The sequence below is a fragment of the Carassius gibelio genome, chromosome A22, assembly GCF_023724105.1.
Source record: "Carassius gibelio isolate Cgi1373 ecotype wild population from Czech Republic chromosome A22, carGib1.2-hapl.c, whole genome shotgun sequence".
In the NCBI taxonomy this organism is placed as follows: Eukaryota; Metazoa; Chordata; class Actinopteri; order Cypriniformes; family Cyprinidae; genus Carassius; species Carassius gibelio.
The window spans coordinates 8192703-8214888 of NC_068392.1; the positions used below are offsets into that span (position 1 = coordinate 8192703).

The window sequence follows — 22186 nt, forward strand, 5'->3', positions numbered from 1 at the left end:
AATGCTATGAGAAGTTCAAATGATTCATTTAAGGTGTGTAGGGTGACCATACATCCTCATATCCTGGTTGGGATTTCTAAAGGTCTGCCTAAAATGTCTGGATTTTGGCTTTGTTTTCTTATTGTTTTCAGATTTGCTAAAGGTAATGGCTGAAAAGTAGCTTGACCAGTAGTGTGCAGACATTTGACACAATTGACCAATCATGGTGTGTGAGAAGGTGGGATCTATAGAGAACAGTCAAAGCAATGCAAATATGCGTATATATACATGATGTATGAGGATTATAGAGAGCACGTCAATAGGAAAACAAAGCCAAAACCTGGACATTTTAAGCAATTTACAAATCACTGCCAGTTTTGTTAAACGCAGTTAAATGCTCATGAACATAACCATGAAGACATATGAAAATTTTAGGAGTTGGAGTGTCAGTGAGAAAACATGAAGGATGATATGGTTGAAGCGCATATATTGATATTAAAATTGATTGTTTGATTTAATTTTTTTTCAATTTACATAAATCATAGAAAAGTAGGACCATGGGTAACGTAGTTTTCACTTTTTTCACCAATGGTACATTAAACATCTAAATTGTCCAGTCAAAATTTTCAACTTCTAATGGTCAATACCAATTTATTTCCATCACAAGTGTTTAATCAATGACTTAAACTAATAAAGGCCAAAGTTTCCCACTGATAAATATTTTTGCTTGCTCAACTCATAAGTATAGGATCATTCTGACTTGACTTCAAGCTACTTCATCAAGAAGACAATATTTTTAACACCTTAAAAACCAAAAGACAGTATCTTCAAAATTTTTTTCAGTTCTCCCCTAAAAGATTTTGTAAGATATAGTGGTTTGCCTTGCCAAGAGCCAACAATCCATTTCAGGGGTGGCCTGCTGGGAAATCTACTGCTAAATGAGGAGGGAGCTGTGTGCCTTACAGACGCTGACTCCATGACACCTCCGCCTCGTCCCCTGACACATTACGACAGTCCTGTCCATAATGACATTAGCCGACGGAGTGCTGAGAAGCACACTGCCGCCTGGATTGAATTACCGCACCCCTCAGTTTCTCTCGCCCGTCACATTATCCTTCTGATGACCATCAGAAGGAAAGTGGATTTTCAAGATGCTGCCCAAGTCCCACGTGTGCTCCTCAAGACTAAAGATTTGTTTATGACCATGGGTATTTGGATTTTACAAATGAGTTGGTGAAAGGGAATTAAGGACACATTTATGGATGCAGCATGGCGCAGATGGGATTAATGTTGTGCCAAGTTAGCGTTAACTGCATTGGTAATCAGGGATTTAAGCTTGGATGTGTGACAAAAGGACATAGTGAAAGCAGGCAAATTGTTATCACTTTTCCAAGCAAAGCCATATTACTTGAATATAAAATGGTTGTTTCTGGCTGAAACACTTGAAGGTTAAATCTCATTTGGTTAAATCAGCCCAGTGCCATTTGCAGCGGACTTACAAAGGTCTGCATTTGCATAGCACCTAAACTTAAGGGTGTGAAACACAAAACAAAAGAAAATAAATATTTAGACTTCGCATTTCAATATGGGCACAGAAAGCACATAAATACGAATGCATCAAATCTTTTCTTATTCAGGCCTATTGTAGATTCATAAAATAGAATTTCCTAGCATTTCTCCTTTGAGTTTAGATTCCCAAAAGGGGCAAAGAACAATGAAACAAATTATTTATTTAAAGGTCAAAGTCTTTGTAATTTCTGCATCAATAGCGGCATATAAGAGACTTGCCAAAACTAGATTTGGAGAAAATGTTGCTTGTGCTTGCCCAGGAAAATCTTACGGCTCTCAGAATGTAGTGCATGGCTGCAATGTGATTGCAAGGGCATTTTGTACTGGTTCTTGGCTCTTCGGGGCTGCCATGGTACTTTGGGTGGTGCCTAGGTGATTTCTAGATGGTTATGGGTTGTATGTAGGTGATCTCTGGATTGTTATGGGTTATTGACAGGTGTTGCTGAGGTATTTTATTTAGTTTCTAGAAAGTTCTGGGTGTTTGGGTACTTTGGGTGGTTTCTATGTGTTTTTTAGTATGTTTTGGGTTTCTAGGTGGTTACCAATGTATTTTGAGTGGTTTCTAGGGTACCTTATTTTATTCTTCTTAATTTAGACTAAACTATAGCTTCTGTACTACTTCAAACAGATGTATTTACCTCGGCCATCTGGGAAAATCCATAAATAGTAAAGAAAGTCTGACTTTTTTTCAAACTATCTGTGCATTTTAAAAAAACTGCTTTATCTATCTATCTATCTATTTATCTATCTATCTATCCTTCAACTAGACATCAGATTTTGTGAGGAGCATGTAAACTCATGAGCTGCATATAAAGCTTGGTTAAAACAATCTTAGCTGTCCCACAGTGCCTCAGCTTTGTTTGTTTGCTTTTTATCATATCAGGCAGCACCTTGTCAGGGTTTAATATGACAGATATGTGTGCAAAACATCTTAAGCAGAAAGACAAAGAGTTTGAAAGACTGCTCAAGAGAAGTACTTCTGACAATGTAAACAAGTCGGTGACAGATTTTTTTCACAGCGGCTCTGGCTTCTCAAATCTTCTCTTAGGCACAAACGGCGTGATTGATTCCTCTTTCACTCACTGGTCGCTGAACAAATCAGTTTTCACTGAAACTATCACTCTTATAAAATTTTTATCTAGACTTTCATACCTAATGGAAAGTAATTATTTCTTTGGATTTTGAATATACACCATCAAAAGTGTGAATTTTTTTTTTAGTGTTTAACATTCAAAGGGAGCCTGCTTTGTGTCTTGACACTGATCTATTCATTTCATACCCCTGCATAAAACATGCCCCATATGGAGTTGTTAACAATGGGATGAATGTGTATGGAATATTAAGATGCATTATCGTATTCAAAATGTATTTTAAAAATGACCGAACAAAGCCAAAACTTTGATTAACTGAACATATGCCTTCAAGTGTCTTCATTACAGTTTAATCAAATAATAGCTGATAATGATGCTATAAATTGCCTTTCAACCCAGAAACAATGCAATCACTGATAACTGTGATAATATCGCAACCGAATTATGGAAAAACTATGGCGAATGGTATTATGACATTCTTAAATTAACCTGTATCTTAACTGAAGTCAGACATATGTGCCACCCAAAATTACATCATATTACAGAGGTAATAAATGGGTTACAAATGTGGTTTAATGTTGATTTTTAAACTGGTCTATTATCACACCATCTGCCATGTTCAAAGAGGTACAGAAGCAGCCTTTAATATGGCAATGCCCTCATAGAGCATGATTCATTGTTGACTCTCCTTAAAGTCTTTCTGAGTTTCTTTTTTGAGCTTCAGAACAGCTGAAGCTGTTCACCTGAGGCTCATGTTGCCATAGGAACTCCCTCAGGTGTGAGGCAGCAATGACAACTGCATCTCACTGTTGCGATGGTGATGTTTCTTTTAGTTTAAACTTCTACGAGAAGTACCTTTGCTTAATAAGCTCAGTTTAAGAGACCTTTTTTTTTTTTTACTTTAAATGATCTGATGGTGTCTGATCACTTTACCTATATTTCTATGTAAAAAGAGATGTTTACTTCAGAGATCAGATGTGGGGATAAAAAAAATAATACCACGTTGCCTGAGTAACACAATTATGTGTTTAAACAGTTTTTGGCTCATTGCATAATTGTAAATAAGAAAATAAAAACTTTGGCGATGGGGCAAGATTGCAGTGCAAAGCGATTCGTCCAACCGTACTGACTGAACAGGAAAAATGGGGTGCAAACCAATCACAGCACACCTCAGAAAACTTCTCAGCCAATCACAACACTTTTTTTCTTTGCGCACTCTCGCACCAATCCACTGGTAATGCTCTAAAGTTGAAGAGCATAAAACCTGATCATAAAATCCAGATTATAATTCAAAGAGGAAAGATATTCTATGCATGACCTGATGTTTTATTCATATACAAAATGAGTGCTGAACACTCTCATGCAGTGTATGTTTCATTCATACTGGAATCCGGAGGGCACTCTTGTGCAGAAAGTCCAAAATGGACCCACAGAAGTAATAACTTGACATTCCAGAAAGCACCTAAAATGGACAAAGCCGTCCAGCAATCAGTGTAGCTGAGCCAAATAAAGACTTTTTGACTGATGAAACGTGAAAACAACCAAAGAATCAGCCGATTCATTGACACGAGATAGGGTGAAATGTATTAACGTTTGGAGTCTCCAAGCGTGGTCTTTGAGGGCCAGTTTTGCAGTTTAGCTCCAATTCTAATTAAACACACCTGGACCAGCTAATTAAGGTCTTACTAGGCAGACTAGAAATTTTCAGGCAGGTGTGTTGAGGCAAGCTTGAGCTAAACTCTGCAGAACACTGGCCCTACAGGACTGAGTTTGGTGACCCCTGTTTTAGAGCATGTATTACAATATGCAAAGATGTAGTCCTAATTATACTTCACAGAGTTGCTTATGTTACACACTAAAAGATTTTTAAAATCTTATAAAATTTTCAAAATGAGAAACCACAAACATGAGGACAAAAAAATCCTAGATTTTATCGTTTTGCTACTATAGTGTGTGGAGTGCCATTATGTGACAAGTGTAAAATCCGCCCGATTAGCTTGTGTGCCCGGCATTATTTGTTCAAAAGAGTCAAAATTTACAAAAATTATTCTGATTTCTTCTTACTATGAAGACTCATTAAATCTAACATTATCAACACCACGATGTAACAGTAGAGCTATATGCATGCACATGCATGCAAATATACACATTCTAGGGTTAATTATCCCAATGAAAATATATAGATTTGTTCCAAAATTTACTTTGAAATATTGAAAATGTTTATTTCAGTTATGTACTAGGCTGTTCACCCACTTGGGTGCATTTATCTAACCACATTATACCTGAGGAAGTAAACAATCTCAGACAGCTAAGAAGAGCTAATAAGAAACTTTTAGAGCGTAAGGTGTTACTGTAGTACCTAATTATTGTATTAAATTAAGCAGAGTTTAAGCAGAGTTTAAGCAGATTGACGGCATTCTTGGGTAAACGAGCAGTGTCTGGATGATGCATTTTGTTTTGGTCTTGTGTGGCGGTCTGGGCACTGCGGTGGCACAACGGCCAGCTGAATGCATTGTTAGACTAATTGAAGTGGAAACAAGAGGACTGAGACCCCCTGTAGGCTGTGCGGCGGGAACAAAACTACACAATTGTATAATTTAAGAATCCAAATGCGGTGTTGACGGATAATGACATGTCCAATTAAATGCCCCTGAAGCTGTTCCAGTATATGACTGCAGCCGCAATGTGTTGAAATGCCATGTTCTTCCAAATGCAGCTTAATTGCCACCCACTGGTTCTGTCAACAGGTGCCAATGGCTCTGAATCATAGTGGGGGGGAAGTGTGTTAAAGCTTTCCTGATTTTCCATCACGGATTATGAGTGAATTTTCATCAGACGTGGACACGGTCGAGTTTTAAACAATTTTCAATCGGTATTTAATCGAATTATGAAATAGGTTTATATATTTAAAAATTGTTTAAGGGGAGGGGCTAAAGCATAGGACGGCCTGGTGACGTCATTGAAAGGTAAAGTCATTTCAGAGCATTTGTTGTATCTATCTAGCTTTCTATATCTTCACTCAAATCCTGAACTCAACAGCCTTGAGACGTTTATTATCCACACAAAATCACACTATTATGTGCATATCTAGAAAACCCAAAGAGAATCTTTTTTTTTTTTTTATGCTGTCCCCTATTTCTGATTTGACTTTCATGGCTCCCTCCGGATGCATTTATCAGCTGCGGGTTAGTAGTTAGCTTCGCTAGAGCATTGCCGGCAGCTGCCCCATGTCTTTACAGTCCAATTTTTTTTTTTCATTTTTACCCACATTAGGACTGACTGACATATAATCCCTTGGTGCAGCAGTGGCCTCCATTTTCTTGGCAAATAGCAGCGAGTTTAATACCACCCTCTGTCCAAAATAACAACTCACACAATTTTGCTTCTGTAATTGGGCTATTATCGTCGTGGCGCGAGAGCTGTATTCTCAAGCAGACCCAGCGAGTCATTACTTAAGAGGTTTTTCAGTGGGCAACTATCAATTGGTTATAAAACAAATTGTCCAGGCATACTCTGCTATTTGTATACAATGGTAACATTTAGATTTTGACCCAACAGGTGAAGTGATTTTGTTGCCAATGCTTTAGTGGTTCTCAGTCTCAGCAAACTTTCAAATGGGACCTCAAGATAACTTCAGATGATTCAAGATCTAATTCCATTATTCTAGTTCATTTTACCCTTGCATACAGTTTTAGTAAACAATGTGCAGTATGCTGAAAATAAAAACAGTGTCTTGTGTGAGATTCAAAACAGATTTCATGACACAAAGATATCATATGGCTTCAGAAGACTTGAAATATAGCGCACGAGTCATTTGACCTACTTTTAAGGTGCTTTTTTGTGATTTTGCAGCTTGAAAGACCTAGTCCCATGCATTCGTGTGAACAAGGGGAAGTGAAATATGTCTTTTTTTAAGCAGCTACATCAAATGTGTAGTCATCGGGTGTGAGGATTTCTGTATTAAGATACAGAGCACCTTACAAATTACCTGGCAAGGAATAAACAGCCATAAATTACTGACTAACTGAAAGGTAAAACATTTTTGATTTTATGTCTTTCGATAAGGCACAGTAGCAGCTACGTTGTCACTGAAGGAATAAGAAGCTGTCAGGTGTATTTACTGAGATCTTTTTATTTTTTTCATGAGATGTCTTTGTGCTATATTTGTCGACTGGATCTAACAGTAGCTATAGCAACATGCTAAAATTGAAGCTCTGGGTATACGTTGTCATAAAACATTTCTTTTAATTCACCCAAGGCACACAGTGTTTTACTTATTGTTATTGAAATACTCAGTATGGCTGAGCTTTGATTGTTGGATTTAAATAAAAAAGAGCCCTCAGAGATTTGGAGTGCGTAAACAGCGGCAAATAATTTAAGAAATGAAGACGAAACTTTTCTAAATTTGCTTTTGATCATGAAAACTTTTGTAGAAAAAAAGATAAGCTGGTTTTTATCATCATTTTGAACTGACAAGATAAGAGAGCCCTAATAACGTGACGAATTCAGAGCCCTAATAACGTGATTGAGATTTGTGCTTTTAGCTAAATTGTGTAATTTTGCTGAAAATGAACAAAGAATGGAGTGAATATTAGATTTCCTCAAGAAATTGTTTTGGCACTGCACTAGAGTGGTTGCTAGGGTGCTGTTATAGAGTTGCTAGGGTGTTCTGAGATTGTAAATAGTTTTTCAGTAAGAAAGAAAAAAAAACAATAACAGATATCGGCAAAAACATTGTTTTAATAACAAAATATCATTCATTTGGTTTCATAAAACATCAAAACAAATAATATATCAAGCATAATTCCATCAAATATAAAACATTCACTTTGTGATGAGTTAAGAGAAATTAATTGTTTTACGACTCGTTCAAAAACACAACTTTTCACCATATTTATTCAAGACTACAAAAAGATGATGATTAAGTACAGCAAAAAAAAACATTATGATTTACCACACTTTTAACACCCATCAGAAGAAACGAAAGTAGATGAAATATTCGCAGCTGTCTGTGATCGTACAATCATAGGGTCACTGGGAGTTATTTTGCTTGGCATTCCACTCGTTAATTGATGATGTTTATAAACTATTACATTCCAGATTGAAAGACTTTTTCTGGAAATGAATGGACCCCAGATCCACAGCTGCCTTGTGTCTTCATTTCACAAAATGTGTCATCTCATCAACAAATGTAATCACATTTATTCACTAAAACTAGGTGTACGCTCTATGAATTTTGCCACCTATTCACCTTTTTTCATTTTCAAGGCAAAATTAGTGATTAACGCTGAAAGTAAGAATAATATGTGGACTGCACTGCAAAAAAAAAAAAAAAAAATGTAATCAGTTTTTTGTTTGATTTAATATATTTGCCCTTTAGCCATTTGCAGATATTGTCATTTTTAAGCATAAATCTAACAAAATGTAGTTATGTTTACATTTCAAAGAAGAAAAGGTAATTTACCAGTATGTTAAGATAAATATTCTAAAAATAAAAGTATATTTATCTTATTTTAAGGACGTTAAGATATTTCTACTGGGGGGGGGGGGGGGGGGGGGAGAGACAAATAATGAAGAAAATGATTAAGTGGTGCTTTAAAATGCCTAGTCAGTGCAGTCAAGTCCTGCTAAATGTCTGGCCTGTGTGCAGAACGGTCTGGTACAGTATGTATTCAGTCATTAACATCATCATACAATAAGAAACGATCTTAAAGTAGTAAATCATACAGTGTACACCCGGATTAACCTTACCCTAACCCTAACCTAAGCCTTAGGACAAGAAACCTCATGTTGTGTATTGTCCTAGTATCCTCAGTGCAAACTCTTTTCATTCCCTATTTTGTCATGTTTCCTCAAGTTCGGGCTCTTCTGGAAGCGTGGTCAGATCTTGTATGACTACTTGCGGAGTAGGCATGGTGACAGGCATGGGCATTGCGACTGGCACTGCCCTTCGGGAACTTTGTGGCACTGCGTCCCTCTGTAGTTCCGGAGCGAGAGCGGGTGTTGGCGCCTCCTGCAGGTGTCTCCGGTACTGCACAAAGCTGCAGGTTTTCAGGACAATGGCGAGGACGTTCTTACCCATGAGTATTCCTGACACTCGGATGTCCTTATAAAACACCATATTTCCTCCTCGTATAAAAATAGTAATAACGTTAATGGCGACCAGACTCAGAATGGGATACAGCAACATCTTGTGCGGCACAATGTTCACACCTTGCATGCTAATTTCACTCAGTGACACACACGGCAGTATTAGAAGTAGTATGTAGCAGTAGAAAAAAGTAAGGCCCTCCACCCATAGAGGGAGCCCTTTTCTCTGAGGCTCCCATAGGCTGGCCTGAATGTCCAAAATGTCGAGAAGATCCACCACGACCCAAAACAGCCGACTCCTCAACTCCTCCCTCTTCTTGAGCGGACGAACGTATTCCATGTGATCGATGGCTGCCAGCGTAATGTAGAGTCCCGGGACAAACACAGAAAGCATCACTGTCAACGCCTTGCAGGTAAGAGCATCTGCTCTCTCGCCTTCTGCCTTGTAGTTCTGGTAGACGAAATACACCTTGATCTCAAGCACAAAGACGTAGAAGAACCAAAGGATCATGGCGTAGCCACGTTTAGCAGTTCGTACCTCTGCACCGACCCATACAGCAATGTACCGCAGCACAATGAGGAAGCACACGTCCCCTACCATGACCATGATGCAGACACCCACCTTCCGTGGACCTTGATTCTGCTCCACAAGGTAGGCGTCCAGCAGCGCCATGCTGCTCATGATAAGGACACATGAAAGGCAAACGTGTGGCTTGTTGGAAGGGGGCGGTGGGACCATGTTGGTTATGAGGGACAAGGAAAAAATTATGAGGGGTTGAACATTCAATCAGAGTTTTGTAGACCCATACAAGTTGCCTAAACTGTTCATTCCAAAGGCACAGCAGTCCTGGAAACAATGTTGTATATAAATCTGCTAAAAAGCACAGCAACCTGTTCCTCCAAATGATGGGCGTAATGGGAGGAAGAGCTAATGAGGAAACAAGGAAAATATCAAGAATGAGCCACACTTGCTGTTTCTAAATTCAGCCAGAAGCTAATGCACATGATGTACTCCTTGGTACCACACAGCAAACCTGATATTGCTGTCAGTCATTAGTCCTCTCGTCTTAACTCACTCCCACAGTTCTCCGAGTGAACGTAGGCAACCTAAGCATACTGATCACAGCCGGTTTCCATAAATCGTTAATTGCATCATTCACAGTCAGAGTCTTAAATATTTTTATGCCGTCTGTAAGCACAACCACCTGCTCTTATTTTCCAAAGAAGACTCTCACAGCTCCAAACGCAAGAGGGGAAGATGAAATAAGCCGCATGCTCTGAAAGAGTGGGTCAGGAATGATCGGCTGTGATAAATTTCTCATTTAACGCCAGAAGTGAATCCGTTCCCAGCACTACTCCTCAGAGCGCCGCACACGAGAGTAAAGCTGACATGCTTCTCCTGTGAGGTTCATCGTTCCAGATTGTACGGAATAGTAAGTCTGCATGATTGTTTTTTTATGTGTGCATGTTTTTCTCCAAAGAATTGCAGCAGAAGACGTCTTTGAAGCCCCGAATTCTCAAATCCGATCCAGTCCTCAGATCTCTCCCTCCTACGAAAATCGGTGTTGTAAGGTAAAGTATTTGAAAGTAAGTTTATCTATAAGAAAATGACCTCTTTCCTGAAGGATTACAAGCACGGCACTCCTCCACAGTCCTGTGCCTCCTGTGGATTAAAATCACTTTATTCTCATCTCCACCCCAGTGTCGACGTCGAAGAAGTCAATAAGTTTCCACTTGCCCTCACCTCCGAAATCTCTGCAGCAGTAATCTCAATCTTCCCTCTTTCATCCTCTCAAACTATAGAGGAACGTGCTGTGCGCAGCCTGTGGCTCCTCCATATAGTCTGGAAAGATTTCACCCTCCTCCTGCTGTTTTTCTCTTCTCTCCTCCCTCTCTCTGCTCTCCTCCACTTACGCGCAGTCAGGCGTTGGGTGTCAAAGAGGAACGCTCAGCAACAGCTCCAGATAAAGTCCACGTGAAGCTTTCATTTGATCAGAGCTGCGCTGTCACAACTAGACCAAGGGTCTACAAACAGTGGCTCTCTTAGGGATTCCCTCTTTCAGACCTTCAGTTCCTCAGAAGTTCTGCTTCAAATCGTGACTTGTGCAGTGGTCCAGGGGTCTTTGATCTGACAGAGGAAATCTCAGAGAGACTGTGACTGAAACAAAGAGAGTGAGTAAAGGTGTTCAATGCAGAAGCAACCACTGAGTACATCAGGACAAAGATAGTTGTTCTAGATGGGGACCTCATTTGTAAAAACTCATATATTATTACAATTTAAAATACCTATGTTCTTAGGGTTAGGGTTAGGGTTAGGGTTCGGGTTATATATAAAAAAAAAAATATATATATATATATATATATATATATATGTATGTATGTATTTAAAATAAATATATTTTAAGTGTATTTTATTCCTTTGATGGAAAAGCTGAATTGTCAGCAGCCATTAGTCTTCTTCACATGATCCTTCGGAAATCATCATCTAGTATAAAAATCGCTGCTCAAGAAACATTTATTATCAATCTCAATGCTGAATACAGTCTTGCTGCTTAATATTTTTTGTGGAAACAATAATACATTTAGCCCAGCGTTCTTTAAAATAGTTCAAAGGAATATTTTTTTTCTGTAACATTACAAATGTATTTACTGTCACTTTTGATCAATTTAATTTGTCCTTTTGCAGAAATACAATATGAAGTATTGTTTAAAATACTGAATTATAATTATTAGTAAAATGCAAATGTAAATTAATTAAAGCATTAATATCAAAAAATATGAATGCAGTTTTAACTTCAACCAAAACTAAAGTTCAGTTAAATGTTTAATTGTCCGTCTCTCAGTGAAATATATACTGTCCAATAAATGATTTGCAATATAAGTATTCTAACATACTAGGTTCAGCAGATATATCATTGAATGATTTATATGAATAAATTCAGAATATATATATATAGGTTCTTTAAATGTCAACATGAAACTTCTGTAATGTGTATTTAAATTAGAAAATACAGCTAAAGTGTGTCTGACAGAAATTATCCTTTTCAGATCATGTTTTCAGAGCTCCCGTTATACATATGTTGATGCATTGCTGGGGAGGTTCTCGAAAGTGAAGAGGAAACCTTATGCACGCTATTATGGAAATTGGAAAGAGAGTTAAATATTGTGCTTGATTCGAGGGCTGGGGTCAAAGCTTTCATTTATGAACTAAAGAGGAAGAACACAGATTTCTGATAGAGATATAAGCATGAAATAAGAAAAAATGAAAGTGTAGTTAGCTACAGATCTACATTTAAACTCTATTAAAGTAAACCTGAACTGCAAAATAACAGGTGTCAGAGAGCAAATTTGGACCCAAACAAAGCTTTTTATGGTTTTAGTCCAAGCCTGTTAGCTTTCAGCTCATCTATATGCTTGTACAGTCCTACATGTCGACAAAATCAACTATATGCATTTAACAAACCACATGGGTATGACTGATTATATCAGCCATTATTCATAAACCTTCAAATCAAATAACCACAATGATCGACAATGAATTAAAAATGCACCGAGACTTTGTTGTTAATTATAAAGCATATTACTTATAAATGTCCTCCCAACTTAGATTAGCAGAGCATTAGACAGTCATGAATATTTGACAAGAATCCAGACCATTAGTTCCAACAACGAGAAGCCAATTCCTCCCTTTGTTAATTGGATGTGTTTGATCACTTTCCCTGCCCCCTTCTGAAAAGCACCAGACATCAATCTATATGTGCCACTGAGAGCTATTACAGTAGGCCGAATCGTCTGATAGATGGTAGTCTTTACCATCGAAGTGTCAAAATATGCATCCATTCACAATCACCATGAGACAGTGACTCAGATGAGTACATGGCCATAAATGACCATTAATAAATGATTCAACAGAGCGAGGCGAATTTAAGAAGAATCTGCATGCTAATGTACTGCACACTGCTGTTTTTATTTTGGAAAAAAGCTAAATAATATGTAAAACAGAACAGCATGCACTGATAAGCATTATAATCATTTGTATGTAGCATTGCATGCAAAAAAAAAAAAAAAAATGAGCACGTTGCATGCAGTTTTTTTGATAATATTTTTCATTGCAATCTAATTTTGTGTGTAGTTTTGGTAATGTTTTAATTTAGTTTTTTATTTTTTTTTATTAAAGAAACTTAAAAAATGCAGTTGCTGTTATTTGCAGTTAATTTGTGAGACTGTGTGCAATGCCTTGTGGGATAAAGTACCCAGTGCAGCGGCATAGTGGTTTATATAGTATAAAATAGTATAATACTATGCAATTATAGTATGCTTAACTTTTGGCTGTCTGAAAAGAAATAAGTAATATGCCATTTCAAAAAATATCAAATGCACCAACTAGGTAATCAAATGGGCTGCGCTCAAATTTTTCACTCCGAAAGCACATTTGTCTCGTTTAATGAGCCACTTTAACACAAACTTGGCAAGGAGTACAAAATTACCCTCGGCTTAACCTGAGCAATTACAAGTTCCAAACTTGCCGCAGAATATACTGTACCCCATATCCTCAGCGTAACGAAATGAAACATACCCTTTATGTCTCTTAATTAAATCTGCTAGTTGTAAATGTAAGTGACACTGAGCATCTTCTGTATAGTGTAGAGGGAGGTATAATTCCATTACTGCAAAATACGGGGAAATGCAGATGCAAACTGGGAGCATTCGTAATCGTATTCGATCAGAGAAGCAATAAACAGTGAAAGCAATATAACAAGTGCTCGGACCTCAGCAACATGCATTATACATGGGACCGGGATGCAGTAGGATGAAATACAGAAGTTTTCTGCCTTCTGCTGATGTGTTAATGTAATCCGTGTAAATCTTTCAAAGAGTTTGCTTACAGTGAGTCACTATTAAATAAATCTTGCACTTGAAGTCTTTAAAATTGGAATAAGAGGTGGTACTGCAGTAACCCACAAATACAACGCTTGGATCGATCCTGCTATGTAGTGCATTTTTATCTTTCTATAATAGATAAAATATTAAACTCAAAAATTTTATAAACTGAAAGTAGATTCATTTTGAATTGTAGCATGAGAAATGTCAATTTATATAATATATATAAACTTTTTATAATTAGAATGTTTATATATATCATATAACCAATTTATCAATCAATCAATCACCTTTATTCATATAGCACTTTAAACAAAATACATTGGGTCAAAGCACTGAACAACATTCATTTGGAAAACAGTGTCTCAATAATGCAAAATGATAGTTAAACACAGTTCATCATTGAATTCAGTTATGTCATCTCTTCGTACAGTTTAAATTGTGTCTGTGCATTTATTTGCAATCAAGTCAATGATATCGCTGTAAATGAAGTGACCCCAACTAAGCAAGCCAGAGGCGACAGCGGCAAGGAACCGAAACTCCATCGGTGACAGAATGGAGAAAAAAACCTTGGGAGAAACCAGGCTCAGTTGGGGGGCCAGTTCTCCTCTTACCAGACGAAACCAGCAGTTAAATTCCAAATTAAATAAAGACCTCAGAACAAGAGAGAAACAGACAAATATTAGCGTAGATGCCATTCTTCTAATGATATAGCAAATACATAGGGTGTTATGTGAAGTGTTTCCGGTTCCGGTTTACCTAATTAATGCAGCCTAAAAATCCTTTAACGGATTTGGATATTAAAAGCATATTAGTATGTTATGTGTATGCCAGGTTAAAGAGATGGGTCTTTAATCTAGATTTAAACTGCAAGAGTGTGTCTGCCTCCCGAACAATGTTAGGTAGGTTATTCCAGAGTTTAGGCGCCAAATAGGAAAAGGATCTGCCGCCTGCAGTTGATTTTGATATTCTAGGTATCATCAAATTGCCTGAGTTTTGAGAACGTAGCGAACGTAGAGGAGTATAATGTAAAAGGAGCTCATTCAAATACTGAGGTGCTAAACCATTCAGGGCTTTATAAGTAATAAGCAATATTTAAAAATCTATACGATGTTTGATAGGGAGCCAGTGCAGCGATGACAGGACCGGGCTAATATGGTCATACTTCCTGGTTCTAGTAAGAACTCTTGCTGCTGCATTTTGGACTAGCTGTAGTTTGTTTACTAAGCGTGCAGAACAACCACCCAATAAAGCATTGCAATAATCTAACCTTGAAGTCATAAATGCATGGATTAACATTTCTGCATTTGACATTGAGCATAGGCCGTAATTAAGATATATTTTTGAGATGGAAAAATGCAGTTTTACAAATGCTAGAAACGTGGCTTTCTAAGGAAAGATTGCGATTAAATAGCACACCTAGGTTCCTAACTGATGACGAAGAATTGACAGAGCAACCATAAAGTCTTAGACAGTGTTCTAGGTTATTACAAGCAGAGTTTTTAGGTCCTATAATTAACACCTCTGTTTTTTCTGAATTTAGCAGTAAGAAATTACCCGTCATCCAATTTTTTATATCGACTATGCATTCCATTAGTTTTTCAAATTGGTGGTTACATATAAAGGGTAACATATAAAGCGTGAAGAGTAGCGGCCCTAGTACTGAGCCTTGAGGTACTCCATACTGCACTTGTGATCGATATGATACATCTTCATTCACTGCTACGAACTGATGGCAGTCATATAAGTACGATTATATGATATTTTTGTATCATTATATGATATTTTATGCATTTTTCATTGCCTTCTGCTTCCCATGCAGTCTTTTGTAGAATATCTGACAAAACCTTCAGGAAGTGACATCATTTTGGAGGGGAAATAACTACGCAAAAGTTTTAGCAATGCATTTGATAAATTGTGTCATGTTTTGTGGTATTAGGTTTGCCTTTTATAAAAATTCAAAGCATGGTTAAAATAAATATAATAAAAATCATACGAAGTTAAATATAAATTGCTATTTTTGCACATAGTATTTCAGCACAAATTACTAATTAAAATGTTTCAAATATTAATAATATTATTTATGAATTACATTTTCAAATGTTTTATTTATTTATTTATTTTTAAATCAGGATGCAATTTTTTTTTCTGTAATTTTGTCATGTATGAAATCATGTCACAATTTATCAAATGCATTGCTAATACTTTCTGATGGTTTATGTTGGTATTCTAATGGTTTTGTCTGGTATTCTTTTCTTCTTTTTTTCAGAATTCCTTCAGAATCAGCCATGAAAGCAATACAGAAAGAGTGTGCAAATAAAAACCAACCATTTCTTAGTGAATTTTTCTCACAGAGTTCAAAAATTACAGGAATGACACGTCTGTCGATGAAAGGAAAGATTGTGTCTGCAGAAGATTATTGTGTTTTTTTTTCCTTTTGTGTGCACAGAGCAAACACTTATTTTCTTGAATGTGCTTTTGTGAGTAAGAGAGATCGGGCTCCAAGCGTTCATTTTTAGCAGTGGCCTACTTCTCTGTCACCATGAAGAATTGTCCTCGGGCATAAGACCTGTTCCTCGTACCTCTCTCCTTCCGTCTTCCCCTCTCTCTCTCCCTCGCCCCTTTTTCTTTTTCCATGTACCTCAAGTTTACACAAATCCACAGGATATTCAGTAGAGGCTTGTTAAAGGAATTGCTCATCCAAAAATCAGGAGTCTGTCATTATTGACTCTATACTCTCTATACCTGAATGGTATTTTTTTTCTGCAGAGCAAAGGTATTTTTTAAGAACTGATACACTGAAACTCTTTTCGACATGACAGTTGTCCAAAAAAGTCAACAAAACACTAGAAAACATGCCAGACTCGTGCACAATATTCTAACACTGTCCAAATATGCCTATTTCCGTACTACCGTTTATGCAAAAAACAGTACGTCAAAAGAGCAGTATGTCCTAATTCATATTATTCAAAAAACAGACAGCAAAAAGTATTCAGGAAAACGACTACTGCTTAGATTCTGAAGTTGACATTAAATGGATAATTTACTTTCCCATGAGGCCACAGGAGAGGATATGTAAAAGCAACGTAACGCAACTGACACTAGTAATAATATGGCGTACTAAGTGTGAATTTTATACTACCAATATTAAGAAGTTTCAGCCCCAAATCCTGTTTTACAATGTATACTGAGTGCTAATTGAAAACTGGCTTTGGTAATATAATCTGATATGTTCAAACACATGAATAAATGCACAGTTAGTTAAGGGATTTTCTGACATTTCTAATCAGGCACCGAACAGAATACCGCTAAGAAAGTTAAACAAAGTGCAAAAGACCGATACTTACTTAAGTTAAGAAAAATACATCATGTACACATGCAACAGAAGATCATAATGCATTTGTGCATTATTTAACATAACTTGATTGTGTGTACGTGTGTGTGAGCTGAGTGGGAGTTCGAGATCTCTGGTTTCTGCCTGGGTAACTGCAGACGAAGATTGCAGACTATGTCGCCCTCAGGCAAATCGAGATTCATTTCAAATGGTTCACCCACAGTGGCAGCTTACAGTACAGTACCTCTCTCTCCGATAATAACTCGTCAACACATACTGTCAGATTTATGGCTAGCAACTGCAAGTTAACATATTGGTTCATTGCATAAATTCCCAGCATGTTTATGGAGGCAGTGTTGGTCCATACGTGAATGGGTCCATTTGCTGATAAGCATCGAAAAATGTCCAAGCATCTGATTAGAATTGCATACGGCATTGTGAGCAGATTTTTTAAAATGTCGGTGTATGTGTGTGCATGGTTTTTTTCAGCATCTGATTTCACTGTTGCTGCATTTTTTAAAACATCATGTAAAATTACATCTGTTTTTCACTGTATCTAGATGACTCGTTATGGTAAATAATCTACAGAATAACGGAATCTATACAGAATCCCAAAATGTAGGTGGAATAGAATTTGAGGAATCAAATACAAAGCAGTTCAAGCAAAGAATGACGGTTACAAAGCATTTTTCGCTTTGTTCATTCAACAAACGAACGAAAAAAAAAAAAAAAGTGAACGTGTAGCGCAAAAGGTGTAGTCTGGTTTGTAAACAAATGACTAATGAATTGGTTCTTTTTAGTGCAACCAGTGTATTGTTCGGTAGATTTCTGCACTTTGTTCCAGTTGAACAGAAAAAAATGCATTGTGTGTAAATTTGCATCATAAGCATATACACACACAGCACAATGTCAGCATAAATAGCATCCGAGTCTATGATTATTGCTCTGCAATTAAATGGAAAGCAATCACGTGGTTGTTGAGAACCATCACATCACAGGCAGTTTATTTTTAACGAGCCTACTTGATTAATCGCAGTAGTTTCTAGAAATCTCTAGGAAGGCTGCCTCTGACCCACAAAAATAATTCCAACCCCTCATCTTTTCCCGAGTTTTATGGTGCTCGTATTAAAAAGTCATGAGAAGACTTGCTAAAAATGCATTCGGCCGCATCAAATTAGCCTAATTAATGTTGTGTAATGCATGTGTCCCTGCATGCACCACTGCATTCTGTGTTGCTTGTGTTCTCTCTTCCTCTAGCCCACCGCTAGGATTCAGGAGCGGTTGAAAATAATGTGCAGTGGCACCTAAAAGGTTGTAGACACATACTTAAAAATGCATTGCATAATTCGATATCAAAACAAGTGGCATTTATTTTAAAGCTTGCGTTAGCATTTCACATAAAGTAGTTTTCTAGGTTTTTAAAGAGTAAAACAAAAGATACCCTTGTGAAAAAAAAGCACATTTCATTGCATGTTAATTGCGGTTAAATGAAAATGTAATAGTTTTAATTGATATTAAATGCAATTGGTTGAACTTTAAAGTGCTTTTTTGCTTTATTTAAAGGAATAGTTAATAGTTACTTAATCTCAGGTCTTCGTCAGAATGAGAGTCCAAACAGCTGATAAAAACATCACAATAATCCACAGAACTCCAGACCATAAATTAACGTCTTATGAAGCTAAAAGCTGTGTGTTTGTATAACACAAATCCATCATTAAGATGCTTTTAACTTAAAACAGTTGCTTCTGGCTGAAATATGCATCCGCTATCCCTTAGTATATTGCTTTCTCCAGTGAAAAGGTGGTCAGTCACATCTGAATCAGGAGAGAAACATGCACAGATCTGTTCTGTCTAGTTTCGGCTAGACTATAATGGAGCAGCGCATGTAGCCTTTGCAGAGTAGGAAATCCCATAATACTTTGAGATGAGCTGAGGGAAAAAAACGAATCCAAGATGGCAGACAAGAGACTTACGGTATATCAAGAACATATTTTAAGTTTTAAAATAGATAATTTCACCAATTATCTGTTCGTCTGATGTATAGGAATGCTCAGTGTATTTTGTGATTAGCTTAGCAACATGCTAACGGCAAACTCCACTGAAATCAAATGTTTGTTGAATTCTCTTTGTGGAATTGCCCGTGTAGAACACTTTAAAGGTTTTGAAACTGAGGTCAAACACATTTTGGACATGTTTTGGTTGTCAAATGTTCGTGAAGCCTGAGGGAAAACTCAAACAATCATCTAGAGATCAAAAAGTCACTGCAAAAAAATGGCCCAGACAAGTAAAGTTGTGAAAGGTCTCGCAGCATTTGTTTACAAATGCCACTCATTCATTTTTAACTAACTTAGCTCTAAACCTCCAGCGTCGAAATAACTTTTTGGGCCATGGTATTTTGAAGTGGCGCTGAAAAAACTGCCACTGTTGTCGTTTCAGTATTCAAGACATATTTTTAGATTATGTTTACCCAGCAGATCAGAACATCTTTGATCAAAATATGTCTCTTCTTCTGGCATTTTGATAGACAGTCTAAGCTATAAATGTTTTACTAAGTAACTGTTATTCAATATAAAACAAAAAGAGATATGTTTGTTGCAGGCAGAAGGAAAATGTGAATTATATATATAGAGAGAGAGAGAGAGAGAGAGAGAGAGAGAGAGAGATGCAGGATGCAATGATATACAGAAAAACAAAAATCACAAGTGTGGGAATACCATTAATCAGACATATGTAATCATTGATAACATTTGCTAAAGCTGAATCTGGCTCATTAACTCTCCAGGGACAGTGAGCACAGAGGCCCAAGCAGATGTTTACCAAAGCATGCTTTCCCATCTCTTCAACCTTTCCTTTCCTCTGTACTTCATCTTCAAAGCTCGGAGGGGGCAACCGCCCACACATTTGCATACATTTGCATACCTGAAGGAGCATGTTAATTTGAGGCAGCTGTTGGCGTAACTGAGTAAAATGAAGGAGAGGAGGGAGGTCTTCTAGACCTGTTGAAGGAGACTAATGAAAGCCTGTCCCCCTGTCGAGGGATGAGAGACCACTTTGGATGGAAATCCGTAAAAAAAATATTTTTTAGACGTATTTTAGTGGCATCTTGCAGAAGTACATAATAAGGTCTTTCCATAAATATGGCAGAATTTTGTTGTGAGAGGTAATAGATATATATTGTGGAACAATGTGTATGTATAGGCCTATGTGTGTGTGTGTGTATAGTTATAAATAATGGAAAAATAATAAATCAATATAAATGAATCAAAGGTACAGAAATTCAAATCAATAAAGAATTAATTATATACAGCCTGATGATGAATTAAAACCATAAATAATTTACTTTATATATAATTACAGATACATATAGTTATAAAGATAAGAATCAAAATAAATAAAAGTGGCAACTTATATATATATATATATTATTATTATTTTTATTTTTTTTGTGTATATACTGAAGAGTTAAAGCACTTAATGCATTATTATTATGTACGTATTTTTTTTTTTTTTTTTTTTTTTGGTGTAAAATGCCAGCAAACCACTGTTTTGTTTCTCTCAGAGATCAATATATAAAAAGGTGAAGAAAATATTGCTCCATAAACTCATCCAGAACAACATTCACAGCTTGCTCTTCATTTAATAGTGCCTCATAAACTATAAAGGCTCGTGTAGCGGGTCTCGTAAAAAGCCAGTAATTATGCTTATGATAATGGCAGTTTTCCTACAAGACCAGCTTCATTGTCCAGCGCCCATCTTCAGAAGATACAATTGATTTTGCACACTGCTATATTTAAAAGATATTTAAATATAAAGAGATAAGCGCCTGACGCTTTCACATCTGTGCATCCTCCAATACATTCTTGCCACATTTTCCCATCTAATTTTTCTTGTGACTAATACCACTTGCCTACGAGTGCTTATGGGTAATCACAGTTGGCAGCCTCAGCTGTGTTGTGGATAATCTTTTTAGCTCTTTTCTTGTTCTTGTTCAATTTGTAGGAGTGCTGTGGATCCAAACCAGCCAATAAGCAGGCCAATATTTGCAGAGATGTTTTGTGAGGGTTTGTGAAAGCTTGGCTCGGTTTTATCATTTATCAATAAATGTAAATTATTAAAGTGTTTATGGCTTGCTGACACTCAGTACACTGCACCCCAGTCTGTAACATCAGTACAGTGCTGCCAAGCACAGAATATGTTTTGTCAAGGCTTTTATGAAAGTATTTATTCATTCTGCGAATGCAACTCGGTATGATGTACGGAGCACATACTGCATCGTGGAAAGAAAAATATTGCCCATAATAATCTATAAAACATAATCTGCTTTGAAAAACTGGCTACTTTATGAAAGTTATACATGGCTATTTCAGTTTGTTTGTAATTTTAAATGATTGGTTTCTTTCTGGTTTATAAGCTGTTTGACTGATTACATAATTTATTATTAATTTTTTTTGTAATTTTTTAAACGTTTGTGGAAAAAAGCCTAATAATAATAATTATTATTATTATTATCATTATTACTATTCATTTATTTATTTCGTATAACATGCCCTTGAGTGTTTGAAAAGAGCCACATTTTATTTTTTTGTGTGCGTGTTTGTAAGGAGACATTCATTGTTTGAAAATAATAATAATTATTATTATTTAGTTATGTAATTTTATTTTGTGTAAGGTGTCCTTGAGTGTCTGAAAGGAGCCAAATAATTTAATTTGTATAAGTCCTTCAGTGTTTAAAAAAAATATTTATTTATTAATCATTTTATATTTATTTACTTACGTGATATAATAGTGTGTAATTGGTCCTTAAATGTTTGAAAAAACAAACAAACAAACAAAAAAAATCTATTTTATTTGTTTGTTTGTCGTGTTAAGTGTCCTTGAGTGTCACAAAAAGAGCTAAATAAAATATTTATATATATTTTTTGTTTATTATTATTGTTATTTACACCTTCAAGTGCATAGGTTTAAAAATGACATAAAAAGGAAACTTTTTTGTTTTATGTTTCATGTCAATCCAGTCTCTTCCCATTTAATTGGACGTTTTTTTTTGTCAAAATAACCTGCAGTGGACCAACCTCAAATGGATGTACATACTGTATAGTGCGATTATAATACCAAAAATACTTCACTGCTTCAGATAAATGCAGTATGTTATTTGTGGCCTGATATTTTGTGCTCTCCTGTTTTTGTCCAATTCCCAGTGCTGCCAAAAACGATATTGCTATTGGGCATGCATAATATTTCT

At 36.5% G+C, this 22186-nt stretch overlaps 1 protein-coding gene across 1 annotated transcript; it reads right to left on the reverse strand.

The window, feature by feature from the left end:
- Positions 1 to 8185: 8185 nt before the first annotated feature.
- On the reverse strand, positions 8186 to 10777 carry LOC127943240 (transmembrane protein 121). Its single transcript, XM_052539553.1, has one exon. It carries the CDS (start codon positions 9466 to 9468, stop codon positions 8482 to 8484), a length of 987 nt encoding a protein of 328 aa, XP_052395513.1. The 5' UTR covers positions 9469 to 10777; the 3' UTR covers positions 8186 to 8481.
- Between the last annotated feature and the right edge of the window lie 11409 nt (positions 10778 to 22186).

Excerpts from the sequence above, each read along its gene's own strand:
- LOC127943240 (XM_052539553.1), bottom strand. The coding sequence starts at position 9,468 with ATGGTCCCACCGCCCCCTTCCAACAAGCCACACGTTTGCCTTTCATGT.